The sequence below is a fragment of the Phoca vitulina genome, unplaced genomic scaffold (genome assembly GCF_004348235.1).
Source record: "Phoca vitulina isolate PV1807 unplaced genomic scaffold, GSC_HSeal_1.0 scaffold8, whole genome shotgun sequence".
Lineage (NCBI taxonomy): Eukaryota > Metazoa > Chordata > Mammalia > Carnivora > Phocidae > Phoca > Phoca vitulina.
In genome coordinates this window covers 63,904,249-63,919,641 of record NW_022589711.1, presented here as the reverse complement: position 1 = coordinate 63,919,641, position 15,393 = coordinate 63,904,249, and the positions used below count along the sequence as shown (strand labels likewise).

The window sequence follows — 15,393 nt, the reverse complement described above, 5'->3', positions numbered from 1 at the left end:
ATGCTACAGAATCCATGTCAGGGACTAATGGTAGGGAAGGAGATGCTGAACAGGTAAGCCTCTGCCCCTAATTTTATTTATTTTATTTAAATTTATAGTAAATATTTATATATTAAATGTATAAATTTACTATATTTTGATTCTTTTATACCAAAGTTCCACAGTTTAAAAGCAGTAGTGGGTTTTAAGCCCTCTGTTCCCATTTAACTGAAAGCTTTTCTGAGCTCTGAACATTTGATCCCATGTCCCTGTCTTTTGCTACTATGTTCTCCAATGTGCTGAACTATCCCTTCATTCTTCCCACCCATTTCCACATTTTCAGATGCAGCATCTCTTTTGAAATTACTTTAGTGTTTGGTGTTGGTTGTGATCTCTCCTCTTTCATTCATGATTTTATTTATGTGGGTCCTTTCTCTTTTTGATAAGTCTTGCTAAGGGTTTATGATCTTAGTAATTCTTTCAAAGAACCAGTTCCTAGTTTTGTTGATCTGTTCTGTTGTTGTTGTTGTTGTTGTTAATTTCTAGATCATTGATTTCTGCTCTAATCTTTATTATTTCTTTTCTCCTGCTGGCTTTAGGCTCTACTTGCTGTTCTTTTTCCAGCACCTTTAGGTGTAAGGTTAGGTTGTATATTTGACACTTTTCTTGCTTCTTGAGAAAGGCCTGTAGTGCTATATACTTCCCTCTTAGGACCGCCTTTTGCTGCATCCCAAAGGTTCTGAACCATCGTGTTTTCATTTTCATTTGTTTCCATATATTTTTCTAACTCTTCTTTAATTTCCTGGTTAACCCATTCATTCTTTTTAGTAGGATGTTCTTTAACCTCCATGTATTTGTGGTCCTTCCAAATTTTTTCTTGTGATTGAGCTCAAGTTTAAAGCATTGTGGTCTGAAAATATGCGTGGTATAATCTCAATCTTTTTATACTGGTTGAGACCTGATTTGTGACCCATTATGTGATCTATTCTGAAGAATGTTCCATGTGCACTTGAGACGAATGTGTGTTCTGTTGCTTTAGGATGAAATGCTTTGAATATAACTGTTAAGTCCATCTGGTCCAGTGTGTCATTCAAAGTCCTTATTTCCGTGTTGATCTTCTGCTTAGATGATCCGTCCATTGCTGTGAGAGGGGTGTTAAAGCAACAATGTGGATGGAACTAGAATGTATTATGCTAAACAAAGTCAGTCAAAGAAAGACAAATACCACATGATTTCACTCATATGTGGAATTTAAGAAACAAAATAGATGAACATAGGGGAAGGGAAGGAAATATAAAGAAGACAAAAACAGAGAGGAAGACAAGGGAGACAAACCATAAGGCTCTTAACTATAGGAAACAAACTGAGCGTTGCTGGAGAGGATCTCATGGGGGGATGGGGTAACTGGGTGATGGACATTAAGGAGGGCACTTGATGTAATGAGCATTGAGTGTTATATGCAAATGATGATTCACTAAATTCTACCTCTGAAACTGAAAAAAAAAAAAAAAGACATATCCCGTCACTAATCTCAGAGCCCCTCTCTGACTCCACCCTGATGGAAAGATCTGCATGTTGGCAGGGCCTTTTTACTAGCAGGCTTCCATTGTGTTGCACATGTGGATCAGGGGCAGGCAGGTCGGAAAACTCTCAAAGTGACAAAAATAAATTAATTAATTAAAAAAGAAGGACTTCTTTGAGGACCTCTGCTTCTCATTTAGCCTTCTCTATCTCATTAGAGGGAAATGCTTATGCTTGCCAAGAAGCAAATCAAGAAACTACAGTGAGAAGACTCACTTGTGTAGCCATTTAAGAGAGAGATTTCCAAGCAATCTCCTTGATTTTCATCCCTCACCCTGCTTCAGCTCCTTATACCCCCCATCACCCCTTTGGGGAAGCCCTCCCTTAAAAAGTGATTCTTGCCTCCATTATACTTTCCCTGTGGGTGCTCTTAACTCTGGCTCCCTCTGCTCATTTACCCAGCAATCTTTCTCACCTACTTTTCATCTTCCAGAAATTTACCAAACCCTTCCTCTCAGTGTCTTGAACTCACATTTAACTGAATTCATATTTGTGGTGGAATAAGTTCAAAGATCTAGGCATTGTTTTGGATTAGAGAAGATATTTGAAGTCCCAATTGGCCAAAAGTTAAGGAAGTTCAACAAGATGAAAAGGATTGAGCAGGAAACTCAATGAAGGGCTAAGAGGAAATGAGCCCAATATAAAGTGCTGGACAAAACTAAAGACAAAGCAAGTAAAAGGCCTCAAATCCAGGTGTTCTGGTGGCTGAAACAGTAGCATGAAATGGGAAAGACAAAGATCTGACTGTGGTGCTAAAATAGAGGCAGCCTAGGCTCACTCTTTCTTATGGTTTTTCTGAAGATGAGCAGTCCTTATGAACACATGTTAAAAGGAATGTCAGAGCCTTCACCTGTGGTGTGACCCCAAAGGTGGTAGCAGGAGGAAGCTCTACAAGTCTCACACTACTTAAATGAGAAAAAAAAAATGTTTCCCATAGAGGCAGCATATGAGGTCACGACTTTACTTCACTCAGAAGGATTATGTTCAGATTTTATTGATACTCTTTATACAACCACAAAAACAATAAGAAAGGCAAAGGTATTTTTAACATGCAGCTAAAGTTTTGTCCATACACCCAAGCCAGTATTCTACTGATAGATCAAACAAAGTCAGGGTGTGGGGTGGGGAATGGTCATTTCATTCAGCAAGCAGGCACTGATCAATTTAGTGACCCATTAAGAAATAGTCAATAGGCAATTCAGTGTAAAAAAAAAAAAAAGGTTGAAATTATGTACATATGTGTACATGTATGTACTCAACCAAAAGTAGCAGATATCCATTAAAAAAAATGAGTCTTTGGTTATCGCCCAGAATGCACTTAGATGCTCTTGCTCTATGACTTTTTTCCTAAAGGTTTTATTTATTTATTTGAGAGGCGGGGAGAGAGCATGAGCCGGGAGGGAGGGGAGGCAGACTCCCCACTGAGCAGGGAGCCCAACACGGGCCTTGATCCCAGGACCCTGGGATCATAACCTGAGCCGAAGGCAGACGCTTAATGACTGAGCCACCCAGGCACCCCAAGCTCTATGACTTCTAATGGCCCTTGGCCTTAAAAATAATTGAGCAAAGATTTATTTCCATGTCTACTTTTAGGAACAATAATGAAAACAACACAGTCTGAAAAAGATAAAGCACTCTGTGTACCATGTGCTTGTCCCACTGGGGGTAGAAAGACACAGAAGCTCAGAAATGAATCATCACCTCCAGAACCAAAGCGCCTGCAGCCTTTGGGTCTAACTTCATTTCTGTGGGAATGAGGCAATTCAGCCATGCACAGAAATTAAAGTGTACGGGGGGGGAATGTGCTAAACAAAATATGAATTGTAATGAAATCTAAAATGCCAGTGGTTCTATTATTATGTGCTTTATGTGATCATGAGGCAAAACAGCTTGGGTAATGAGAGGTCATGATGGCTAAAAATCGGAGCACTAATGGCTCTAACCCACTGGTGAGAGGCAGTGATCTCAATAAAATGCAACACTAATGGAAACAGCCCCTTTGGGAAAAGGCTGACATCTGTATTATAGGAAAATGGAGAGAAATAGAGAAGCATTCTCAATCCACCTAAAAATCTATTGTTTCAACAAATAATATCTTTTTAAAATCAGTTGGGAAATTTCTCCTGCAAGTGCTTGCTTGTAATGCTTCTTCTACCTAGACTCCAATCTTCTCACTTTCCCTTGAGTGGGTGAATCAGCCAGCCGTTATCTGTACTGTTTTAAGGAACATTCTTGGATTTGGAGACTATGATCAACATGGCCATGATCTGAGAGGCCTGTAGTTAAGCAAAGGGCAAGGGGACTGCCAAGACAGAAAAGACGGCTCACCAAGTGGGACCAAGTATTACTTGAAGCTTAAAAATATTCAATCAGCCCCTAAGCCTCCCACCATCTCCAAAACAAAGTCAGGAAGGACCCTCCCTGCTTCTCTACAGCCTCTGCTGGAAGGTAACCTTTCCTTCAAAACTGCCTTTAAGGGTTTGTTTGGGGGCTGGTTTTTACCTGGTTTTGATTTTAAAAAAAAAAAAAGTGATAAATCCTTATGATTTGAAAATATCATTCAAACTTACTTCACAACACTCCATTTTCCCTAGAGATAAATTGGATGTGTTTTCAAATTCTCATGAGGAATGAATGATTAAGAAATGAGCTTAATGCTTGCCTCCCTTCATGATTCCAGAAGACAGAATCCGAGGGGATGGAAGGATCCATTCTCACTTTTTTTTCCTAAAGAAACTTTCTATTTTCTTTAAGATTTTTTTATTTTTAAGCAATCTCTATATCCAACTTGGGGCTCAAACTTACACCTCCAAGATCAGGAGTCGCATGCTCTACTGACTGAGCCAGCCAGGCATCCTGTTTTCTTCTTCTCTCTTCTCTATGCACCTATATGTGTATTTTACCATCTTTTAAAATTTCCTATTCCCCCTTTGCTTTTCAATTTACCATAATATGAAATTAAAACTACGTATTTCAGCAATTTCAATATATGATGAGGTTTTATATTCAATTTGTAATCTTTCTCCTGTATGGAGAACATTAAAGTGAGAGTTACAAGGGATGATTTTCTTAAAAGTTTGGACTTTTGTAAGCCCTCAGTGTCCTCTGCACGACATAGCTTCCCTTCCCTACTATCATACTGTCCTAGCAACATGCCCACCATTATTCAGGACCTAGCTCAAATTACAAATCTGAAAAATGTCTCTAATTCTTCAAGTCAAAATTAATCTTTTCTTCTCAAAATTTGCATAGCACTCCAGACTTATATTTTTTATTCCCTCTTTCATTCAATCAGTCATCTATTTGCTCACTGTCACGGACTGAATTGTGTCCCATGCCACCTCTTCAAATTCTATGTAGAGGCCTTAACTCTCAGTGTGACTATATTTGGAGATAGGGTCTTTAAGGAGGTAATTAAGGTCATGAAGTATAGGATTAGCATAAGTTTGAATTAGGTAAATTTGAATGATATTTTCACATGAGAATTTCACATCAAGAGAAATTTCATTTATCATTTTAATATTCAAATGGTTATTACTAAATTGGATGAAGAGGCAGAGAGAAGTAAGAGAAAGAGGAGATGAAGAGATGAAGGGATTCCTAAAGAAAAGACAAAAAAGACTCATCAAGTAATAAATCATAAGGATAGGACCCTAATCCAATAGGACTGGTGTCCTCGTAAGAAGAAGAGGAGACACCAGAGGTGTATGCACACAGAGAAAGGGCCATGTGAGCACATAGCAAGAAGGGGTGTATTGGCAAGCCAAGGAGAGAGGCTTCCAGAGAAACCAAACCTGCTGGCACTTTGATCTTGGACTTGTAGCCTCCATAACTATGGAGAAAATAAATTGTGTTGTCTAAGCCATCTGGTATGTGGCATCTTGGGCGCCTGGGTAGCTCAGTTGGTTAAGCGACTGCCTTCGGCTCAGGTCATGATCCTGGAGTCCTGGGATCGAGTCCCACATCGGGCTCCCTGCTCGGCGGGGAGTCTTCTTCTCCCTCTGATCCTCCCTCCTCTCGTGCTCTCTCTCTCATTCTCTCTCTCTCTCAAATAAATAAATAAAATCTTTAAAAAAATAGTATGTGGCATCTTGTTATGGCAATCCTAGTTGACTAATAACACTCACCAAACTTGTACTGCAAGCTTACTATACTGTGGGCATCTTGATCATGGTCCCTCCATAGCACAGCCTGCTCTGCCTCCATTATATGATGCACAAGGCTTCTCTCCTCCACCCATAGGGAAGCTCTTTGTGGACAGATCCAGCTCAGAGCTGAGCACAGGCCTTTGGCAGACGAGAGTCGTACTCATCTGCTGAACTAAAATCAAACTCTGTTCAAGCTACGCCTTCACCCTGGGGAAGGGGAAGGCATTTGCAGCTTGACAGATGGCATTCCCTCTTCTCAGGACATGTTACAGCTCCTTCTCTGAGCAGTGATGCTGCACCCTTTTCTCTCTAATTTTCTGCCTGCACCCTCCTGACACCTGAACTAAGCAGCTTCCCATCTCAGAGAGTACAGTTCATGATGAGGCTTTGGGCCATGGCCACCACAACTGGATGACCCCACCGCCCAGACCAGCATCTGCCTAAGACAGGCAACCGTGTCGGATACCTACTCCTTTCCTCTCATGCGCACCCTGATTTTCTTTGCACTAACAATTCATTTTGTTTTCACATTTAAAAAGAACAAATGAGATGTATAAAACTCCCCTCTCTCTCCACTCCTTTGGCTTTTTTACAGTTGACTGCAAAAGACTGTCCAGGTTCAGGAAAATTGATTTTTGCCATTTAAATAATCTCATCTTCACAAACCTTTTAACACCCAAACAAAAACCATTTAAGGCACAGCAAGATAATTAATATAGAAAATAGGCTCTGCAGGGCATCTGTTTACCTGCCTGCCCACATTTTCCATTTGGAGGAAGTATCTGGTTTATAGTTTATGGAAAGGTTTACCTCACCAAACATGGCTTCTATTTTAATAGGTCTTTCCTTTCACATATTTTACAAATTGATTAACTTAACTGGCCAAATACTAATTAAAAATGCATTAGGAGATGGTTTGTATTCAACAGCTTCGTGTTGATGTTTTTGAAGCCCGTTGAGTCAGAAAGTCAATGCCATGGAGTCTACTTCTCTGCCATAGCCTCAGACACTGTACAGACTCACTGGTGGGGATGGGAACCACACTGGGAGGAGAGCTGCCAGGAGAAGGAGAGAAGTCATTATCTAAAGGCCAAATGCCACTATCAGCATTGCAAGCAAATTCAAGGTGTGTACAAGCATAGCAATATCCCGTCCCCTATTATTCACTTTGACTTCTGTGAATTGAGAGCATGCAATGGAACTGGAGGAAGACTGATAACCCTGCCTCATGAAAACTTCCTGCCTCCCACAATCCTGAAAACACTGCTCATTCTCAACCTCTCTCTCACTGCGAAAACCCTTTCTCCTCCTGAGAGCCGGTTCCAATCATATCTGTCCCTAAGGTAGGATTTCTTACTCTGAAATTCACAAAGAGGCTTCTGGAAATCTGTGAACTTCCTGAACTGGAAACGTATGTGCATGTTTCTGGAGAGAGGATGCATAGCTTTCAACAGATCTTTAAAGATGTTCTTGATCCCCAAAATATCAGCAACAAGTATTATCTTTTCATCCCACTGGATGCCATTCTCCCTGGTAACTATGCTCCAGATACACTGGCTTTCTTGCCTTTCTGCAGCTGGGCAGTGCCTTCTCCACCTCAAGTCTCTGCACATACTATGTTCTCTACCTAGAGTACTTCCCACCTCCACTGCCTAATTCTCTTACTCATCCTTTGGGTGTTTGATTCAGCATCACTCTAACTACCCACTCCTCCAGACAACTCCCCCTAATAATTTCCTTTCAAAGCACTCATCACCATTTATAATTAATATCATGCAATTATGGACTTTTATCTCACATTAGACTGTAAGCTCCATAAGGATACAAACCATGTCTGTCTTCATTGTTTTGTCAGAATCTGAAACATTGTATACAAGTTATTATATTTGCTGTGTGAATGGAAAGTGGATGAATAATAAGTGAATTCATGAGTATCCCAAACACTACTTTCCTTGAAGCCTCCTACAGCTAAACTGGCTTATATAGTCCTCTTAATTTTTTGAAATTCCTAATTCTCAAGCACATACAGAGCACCACCACTCATTTGGGCACTGTTTCTTATTACCTGGCTATTTCACTTAAGTAATTCTTGTGTGCTTAACTGACCAAAGAGCTCTTTGGCACAGGGATGGCTCCCATCTCACTTGGTTCATTCTTGAGTAAATATTATAAAATAATCAGTGCCATCTAATACCCCATAGCACATTAGCCAACTTTAGCTCAGTCTGTTCCACACTAACTTACAATAATTGATAAGGTATTAAGTATGTGGCCTGCCTCCCAGATTAATCATCAGCTCCATAAGAGCCTAGATTTTTCCTTCTCCCCCAGAACAAATAGGGTGGTGCTGGATGCTCGGCAGATTCAGTCAGCTTTATGGCTGACCATAACATGCAGCCCAGGGTTACGCAGCATAGCTCAGTCTCCCTTGAGACTTGAAAAAAAAAAAAAATGTGTAAATGGGAAAAATGTTAAGACTACTCTGAGTTTTCTTATCTCCTTTGCTTTCCGTAAGTTGTAAATTCCCCGCTGTAGAGGGCTGAAAACATCAAACTTACCACCCCAGGCACCCTGAGGGGGCATCCATTAGGGCTCCTGCTGTATTTTGATGAGTCACTTTATACCACTCCATCCTGATGTCCCAGAAATATTTTCTTCTCAGTTAGAAACCTGCAATATTAACTACAAGATTGGTCCATATCTGTTTCATTTACTTCCCAACTGCTGTTCACCTTCAGCACAAGTCCATATGCTTAATCAGGCATTAACCTGACTGATGGGTAAGTTTTGGACAGGTTAGGAAGAGGAGGATCGAGATGGATGACTGTGTCTGGATGCCCAGAAGCTCAGGCAATGGGCATATTTCATTACTCAATCAACAAAGACCTGAAGGTAGCATTTGTCCTATATCATTATTTATGATCAAGAATGCAGGAACAAAACGCATGGAGCTTATGAACCAGAAGAGATCCTGTTTAATATCCTGGAAAGAAGCAATATTATAGCAACTATAAAACTGGTATTGTTCTTGTGCCTTAGGAGGCACCATGCTTTCATGGCAATGGTACAACTCCTTTGGGGAGGTCATGAAATTAAGCTGTGTATCTTTATACTGAGGTGAGCCACAGCTGTATCTAGAAGAGCAAATAACAGCACATATCAAAAATCTCCAGGTAGAACAGTGTGTGTTGTCACAAAGCTACCCTAGTGTAAATGCCTTGTATGAGTCTGCTAGTGCTACCATAACAAAATACCACAGACTGGGTGATCGAACAAAAGAAATGTATTTTCTTACAGGTCTGGAGAAACTATGGCTAGAAGTCCAAGACCAAGGTGTCAGCAGATTTGGTTTGGTGAGGCCTCTCTTCTAGGGCTGCAGATGGCTACCTTCCTCACATGGTCACCCCTCAGTCTGTGTGTTGTCGGTGTTCTAGTCTCTTCTTCTTTAAGGACACCATTCACATTGGATTAGGGCCCACCCATATGACCTCATTTCACTTTAATTACCTTTTTTAAAGGTCTCATATCCAAATAGTCACATTCTGAGGCCCTGGGGGTTCAAACTTCAACAAATGAATTTGGGAGATACAGAGTTCCGCCCAAAACACCCCTGTTTCTGGACTAACACTATCTCCTCCTAACCAGTCTTTCCACATTCCAGTACTTTTTCCATCTGAATCTTGCCATGGTGAAAAGGCCTTCTTTTTTTTTTTTTTTTTTTTTTAGGATAGAGCAATCCTTTATTTTTAGACACTTTCACAAAGAGGTTTTCAGTAAATGAACTTTCCAGTGGAGAAGAGAGAACATGAAAATCAGCCTCCAGCCATCAGCAGCAGCTCTGCTCAGGGCCTAGGATCCTCCTTGCCCAAGTGGTGAGGTGGAGGTGTGTACTTCCCTTCCTTTATTAGTTTATCTCGCTGCCTCCTGATGTCACTCAGACATTTCATCGTTTTCCGCCGAAGCAGACATTCTACGAAATCATCAAATTCTATCTTGCACTCTTTCTCTGCACGGGTACCACCGATTCCATGTGCACATTCTATCCATTCTTTTTCAAAAGCATGGCATCGACCTGGAATCTTGTGAGGCTGCTCAGCACTTTGGATTGTCATCCAATGTTCTAAGTTAAGGCCCAGCCTTTTCTGAACATCAAAGAAAGTCATGGCGTCGCGCTGCGGTGCCCGTGTACCCTTGCTGGCCGCCGCTACTGGATGATCCATGAAAAGGCCTTCTTAAACACAGTTCTGACCCTGGGCATCCTCTTGCTTAAAAATGAATTCCCAATTGCCTGTAGATTATAGAATGAAGTCCATGTTCTAGCTGGCCACACAAAGCTCTTTCCAGTTCCAGGATTACGTGTCTCTCCCATTTCCCAACTAATCGAACCCCTCCCTCTGTATAAGTTTCTCACTTTACAGACTGTAAGCCTTTGAGCGCAAGTTTCCTTCTGCCTGGAGGCATGCCCCACCTCCACTTCCATCCCAGAGGCATCTACCTCCACCATCCCCCACCCCCCACCACTCTCCTGGGCCACTGCCATCAGTTCTTTCTAAATCGGAATCCTCTTCATTTTTAGGAGAATTCCCAAATCCTTCTTCCTCTAGTAAATATGCCCAATATCTCTAACAGAAAGCATCTCTCCTTCTTCCAAACTCCTATTCTAATCAAACTTAAGGCAACAATATCATGTAGAAAGAAATATGTTCTCTTTGGAGAGAGGATCTATATGAGTTTCCTGAGGCTACTATAACAAATTACTACAAACATGATAACATAAGCAACATAAATTCATTCTGTCACAGTCCTGGAAATCAGAAGCTTAAAATCAAGGTGTTGGCAGGGCCACACTCCCTCTCGAGGCTCCAGGGTAGAATTTACTTTTTTCCTCTTTTAACATCTGGTAGCTGTCACCATTCCTTGACTTGCAGCCACATCACGCCAATCCCTGCCTCCTCTGTGCTCACACTGTCTCCTCTCCTCTCTGAGTCAAGTCCTCCTCTGCCTTTCTCACATCAAGACACGTACTGGATTGAGGGCCCACCTGAATAACCTGGGATTATTTCCTCATCTTCAGATTCTTACTTTATTTGGAAAAAGGGTTTTTGCAACTACGATTAACATCACAATCACAGGTTTGGGGAGTTAGGACACAGACATTTCTTTTGGCGGGGGGAGGGGCACCATTCAACCTCCTACAGAATTCTCAAGTCTGAGCTCTCTCTATATCCCCGCAGCATCTTACATAGTGGGTGTGCGACAAAACTGTGGAAGGGATGAATAACCAGAAATGTTCATTCAACCCTAACCATTCACAAACTATTCACTGAATGAACAGACCGGTAGTCTGAAATAACACAGTCAGTGGATGCTTCGGTGTTGCCAAGATAAAGCTCTTAAGCATTGCTGGTGCAAAAAGGCAAAGATAACAATTGGTGGATTTCTGGTATAAACCTCTAAGCCAGATAAATTAAGAGTTGGTACTTTTCACATCCTTTTAAATTCTTTATTTAGACACTTTTTGCTTTTCAATCGAAGAGAATTTTTTGTATGTTTCCATGCAGGTTCTTCTCTCAGGTTTAGTGTTCTAAATCCTGCAGTGTCAGGGGGGCTGGAGCGCCTCATGGCATTATTCTAATACAAAATAAAATAAAATGGACTCCTATTAAGTTTTAATTCTATAGCTTTGTGAAAATCTCTGTAAAGCAACATATCTGTATATTTCTGATAGTAAAGTGTAGATCATTAATTATTTAATGTATCACTGGGAAATGGGCAAAATGGCTAAAGGAGAGTGGGAGGAATAGTCTCCAGTTATGGAATGAGTAAGTCATAGGGATGAAAGATATAGCACAGGGAATACAGTCAGTGATATTGTAATAGCATTGTGTAGTGACAGACGGGAGCTACACTTGCAGTGAGCATAGCATAATCTATAGAGATGTTCAATCACTATGTTGTTCACCTGAAATTATGTAACATTGTGTGTCAACTATACTCCAATAAAAAAATAAAATTTTAGGGGCGCCTGGGTGGCTCAGTCGGTTATGTGACTGCCTTCAGCTTGGGTCATGGTCCCAGGGTCCTGAGATTGAGCCCCGCAATGGGCTCCCTGCTCCACGGGAAGCCTGCTTCTCCCTCTCCCACTCCCCCTGCTTGTGTTCCTGCTCCGTCTCCCTCTGCTCCTCCCCCTGCTTGTGTGCTCTCTCTCTCTTTCTCAAATAAATAAAATCTTTAAAAAATAAAATAAAATAAAAATTCAAGTTTAAAAATAAAAAGGAATAAAATATGGCATCATGTGGCATGCAATCATTTATTTTGTAAGCAGAGATTGTAAACAGCATATACTGCAGCATATAGTAGATATTTTTTAAATACTTTTTTCAAATACCTACTTTTATTCTCTCATAGGTACACTTTTGCAAATAGGAAAGGCCTGTTTAAAATAATACCTTAAGAGTGGTCAGCACTTTCTACTCCAAATTGTATTCCCGTGCTGCATTATCTCATTAAACCACATAATAACTCTGAAAGGAAGGTAAAACCCACTTTATTCAAATATCTAATCACTGACAAGGTTCTTTTCAGAATGTGTTCTTGTAATGATCAATAAAATCCCTTTCACAGAGAACAAATATTCATCAGGACCAATAAAGATAAAGAGCACTTTTTTTTTCCTACAGAGCTTGTTAAAATCCAAGGTCTCTCCATTCTGCCCCAAGATAAAAAGACATGTGACCTAGAAAAAAGCCATGGAAAAGACCCATCTTTGAAATAATTGAACAATGACTTTTAGAGTTGGAAAGTCTTAGAAACCCTGCAGGGGTTGGACTTTGTTGAGTCTCAAAGGGGTTAAGTGGGACTTTTCCAAAGTCACAGGTTTCCTGGAAAGTCAGAACGAGGACCCCAGTCTCCTGACTTCCCAGTTCTCTGAGGACATGATGACAGTCAAGGATGCTGAGGGACACTGCCAATATGTACAGAGCAACCCAGGTGGCGGGATCCTCTAGCCGTTGTGTTTTACGTGTGCTCAGGAAGAAGCAAGCCCCAGTGATGGGCTCGAGGCAGCAGTAACAACAGCCAGCAAAGCCATTTACGAGTACCTCTTCTCAGCTCTGTGCTCGCTGCTGTCATATTGGTAGTTGGAGTGGCCAGGCTGGAGAATCTACACCATGGACACCAATAAATGCTACAGATTAGGCCTTTCAAGGACACGGAGTTGGGGGGGGGGGGCGCGGCATGGCGGCAGGTAAGGATAGGCAGTTGTTAAACATTCACCAGTATGCCACTGGTAAAACCCTTCCCCTCCCTCCTCAGTAAGAACAATGTTCACCTTTGATTTCCCAGACACACCAGAAAGAAACAGACCTAAAATATTATTTTTCATTCTTTATGACTTGAATATGAAATAAAATAACATGGTCATATGCGCACCATGTGCCAGACACTATTACACTCAGGACCTTACTCTTCACATGCCTTACTACTCTTTAAGTCTGCATAACAGCCCTTTAAGGTAGGTATGTTTGCTATCCCATTTTACAAGTAAAGAATCTAAAGCCCAGAGTGGATACATAATTTATCCATTTTTGCTGTTAATAAGTGGAAGAACCAGAACTGAAAACCAGATCCTGCTCCAAAGCCTCTGTTCTATCCCCAGTATCATGCTGCCTCTGAACCTAGCCCTGTAATCATTAGCTCCCAGAGTGTCTAGTAATACCAGATGTTGTGCTAGGCCATGCAGAAACATACATAATCATTTTGCAGAGTGTGTGTTATTCCCATCTTGCATGGTGCTGATCCCTAAACTGATGATCAGTAAGATTAAGTGATTTGCTCTCAGTCAGAAAGCTAGGAAGTGGTGGGATGGGATACCCACCAGGTCTGCCCATCCCACACTCATCTCTTCCCAAGCTGCCTTACGCAGCCCTGTAAATGGACAGCAACAAAATGGGATGATACTTGGTGAATGGGACTAAGATGCCAGAGTTGTCACCTCTCCCAAAGTGTCACCTTTTGGTTATTGTTTTCCATGTCACAGGCCGTTTTGATGGATTTTAGACGCCTACAAGACTGAGGAAGTTAATAACACATGTAATCCAGAGCTGTTGAAATAAAAGAGCTGAACAGATTGACCATTGACCATGACATTTACAACCCAAGGCTCCTAAAAACCATCACTGTCATTGATAGACCTTTATTTTCACCTGGAATTATCATAAAAGAAAACTTTTCCTCTTACTTAGAGGAAACCCTCAGCTACTAGACCAAGAATGAGAATGATTTTTAAATTCTCAGGCTCCCAAATGGCTTTTGAGGTCTGAGTTGCATAACCCAATGGAGCAAATACTTCAAACAAGAAGGGAGAAATAAACTTTTTTCTTGTTACCTGTCAACATTTCCTTCTTTACTCCAAACTTTTTGTTGTTGACAATATTTTTAAAGTAAAATGAAAGCCCCAAACCCACACAAACCATACTAAGGAATGCCAAAAAATGTTTGCGATTGGTTTAAAAAAAATCATGATAAACCATGAAAACTGATATGACTGGCTAGAATGCAAACAAGGCCCTACCACTTTTCAAACTCAATATAAGGCATTAGGTATCCAGTGGAACTCAAATCCACCTCTTTAAACTATCTGAAGCCCCTGCACAATCTGCATGCCTATAGGAGATAAAGCCAACATCTACAAAACTATCACAGGATAAATACACACAAGGATAATCCTGACTGTAAATGACGTGGTAGAAAGTATCAGTGAGTGCAGTAAGTTTGGGCTGGAGTAGACTGGAAATGTTGAGAGAAAAGAAGCAGAGGTTAAGAGTGGGCAAGAAAAGACCCGACTAGGTCTTTCACGATGATTGTCCATTTCATAAATAATGAAGAAGCTATTTCAAGTAGAAGAGAAGACAAAACCAAAATTCTTTTTTTTTTTTTTTTTAAGATTTTATTTATTTATTTGACAGAGAGAGAGAGAGCGAGAGCAGGAACACAAGCAGGGGGAGTGGGAGAAGGAGAAGCAGGCTTCCTGCCAAGCAGGGAGTCCAATGTGGGGCTCAATCCCAGGACCCTGGGATCATGACCTGAGCCAAAGGCAGACACTTAATGACTGAGTCACCCAGGTGCCCCCAAAATAAAAATTTCTGAGATTTTTTTTCAGTGATAAATAAGAGTAAAGAGGGAGCATGGGGCCAACTTGTAGGTCCTGGCTGGCCACTCAGGGGAATTTGAGCTTCAAGTGGAAGGCATCTCTAACTCATCTAAGTCTTTGAGAAGGACTAACATGCTGCAAGTGGTGATTTAAGAAAATTCCCCTCTGCCACTGCCACCCCGTGTCTCCACTTGTGGGACTCTCATCACTTCTCTGCAGCTCCTGAGCCAATTCCAGCTGAGCCACTTTATAGGAGTTTCAGCAGAAAGAGCAACTGTACCCTTGACCCAATCTGTGGAACTCAGCAAGATTTTCCTTCACATTTTCAATACTCCGACACTGAATTTTCAAATTTTTCTCTAACCTCCTAAAGAAAAGATGTGGGTTTTCTTTGGCAATCCTGCCAAGGATTGCTGTGTTCCTATGTGGCTCTCCATCCTCGGGGCACCCCCTACCTAGGATTCCTAAAGGCCACATTCTGCCTTGACATCCCCCCTCTGCAGAAGTAAGATGACGTTTACCTTACAGCTCTTT

At 41.2% G+C, this 15,393-nt stretch overlaps 1 protein-coding gene across 1 annotated transcript; it reads right to left on the bottom strand.

The window, feature by feature from the left end:
* Positions 1–9,234: 9,234 nt before the first annotated feature.
* LOC116634054 (NADH dehydrogenase [ubiquinone] iron-sulfur protein 5-like) lies at positions 9,235–10,035 on the bottom strand. Its single transcript, XM_032407175.1, has one exon. The coding sequence runs from the start codon at positions 9,926–9,928 to the stop codon at positions 9,551–9,553; it is 378 nt and encodes a 125-aa protein (XP_032263066.1). The 5' UTR covers positions 9,929–10,035; the 3' UTR covers positions 9,235–9,550.
* Between the last annotated feature and the right edge of the window lie 5,358 nt (positions 10,036–15,393).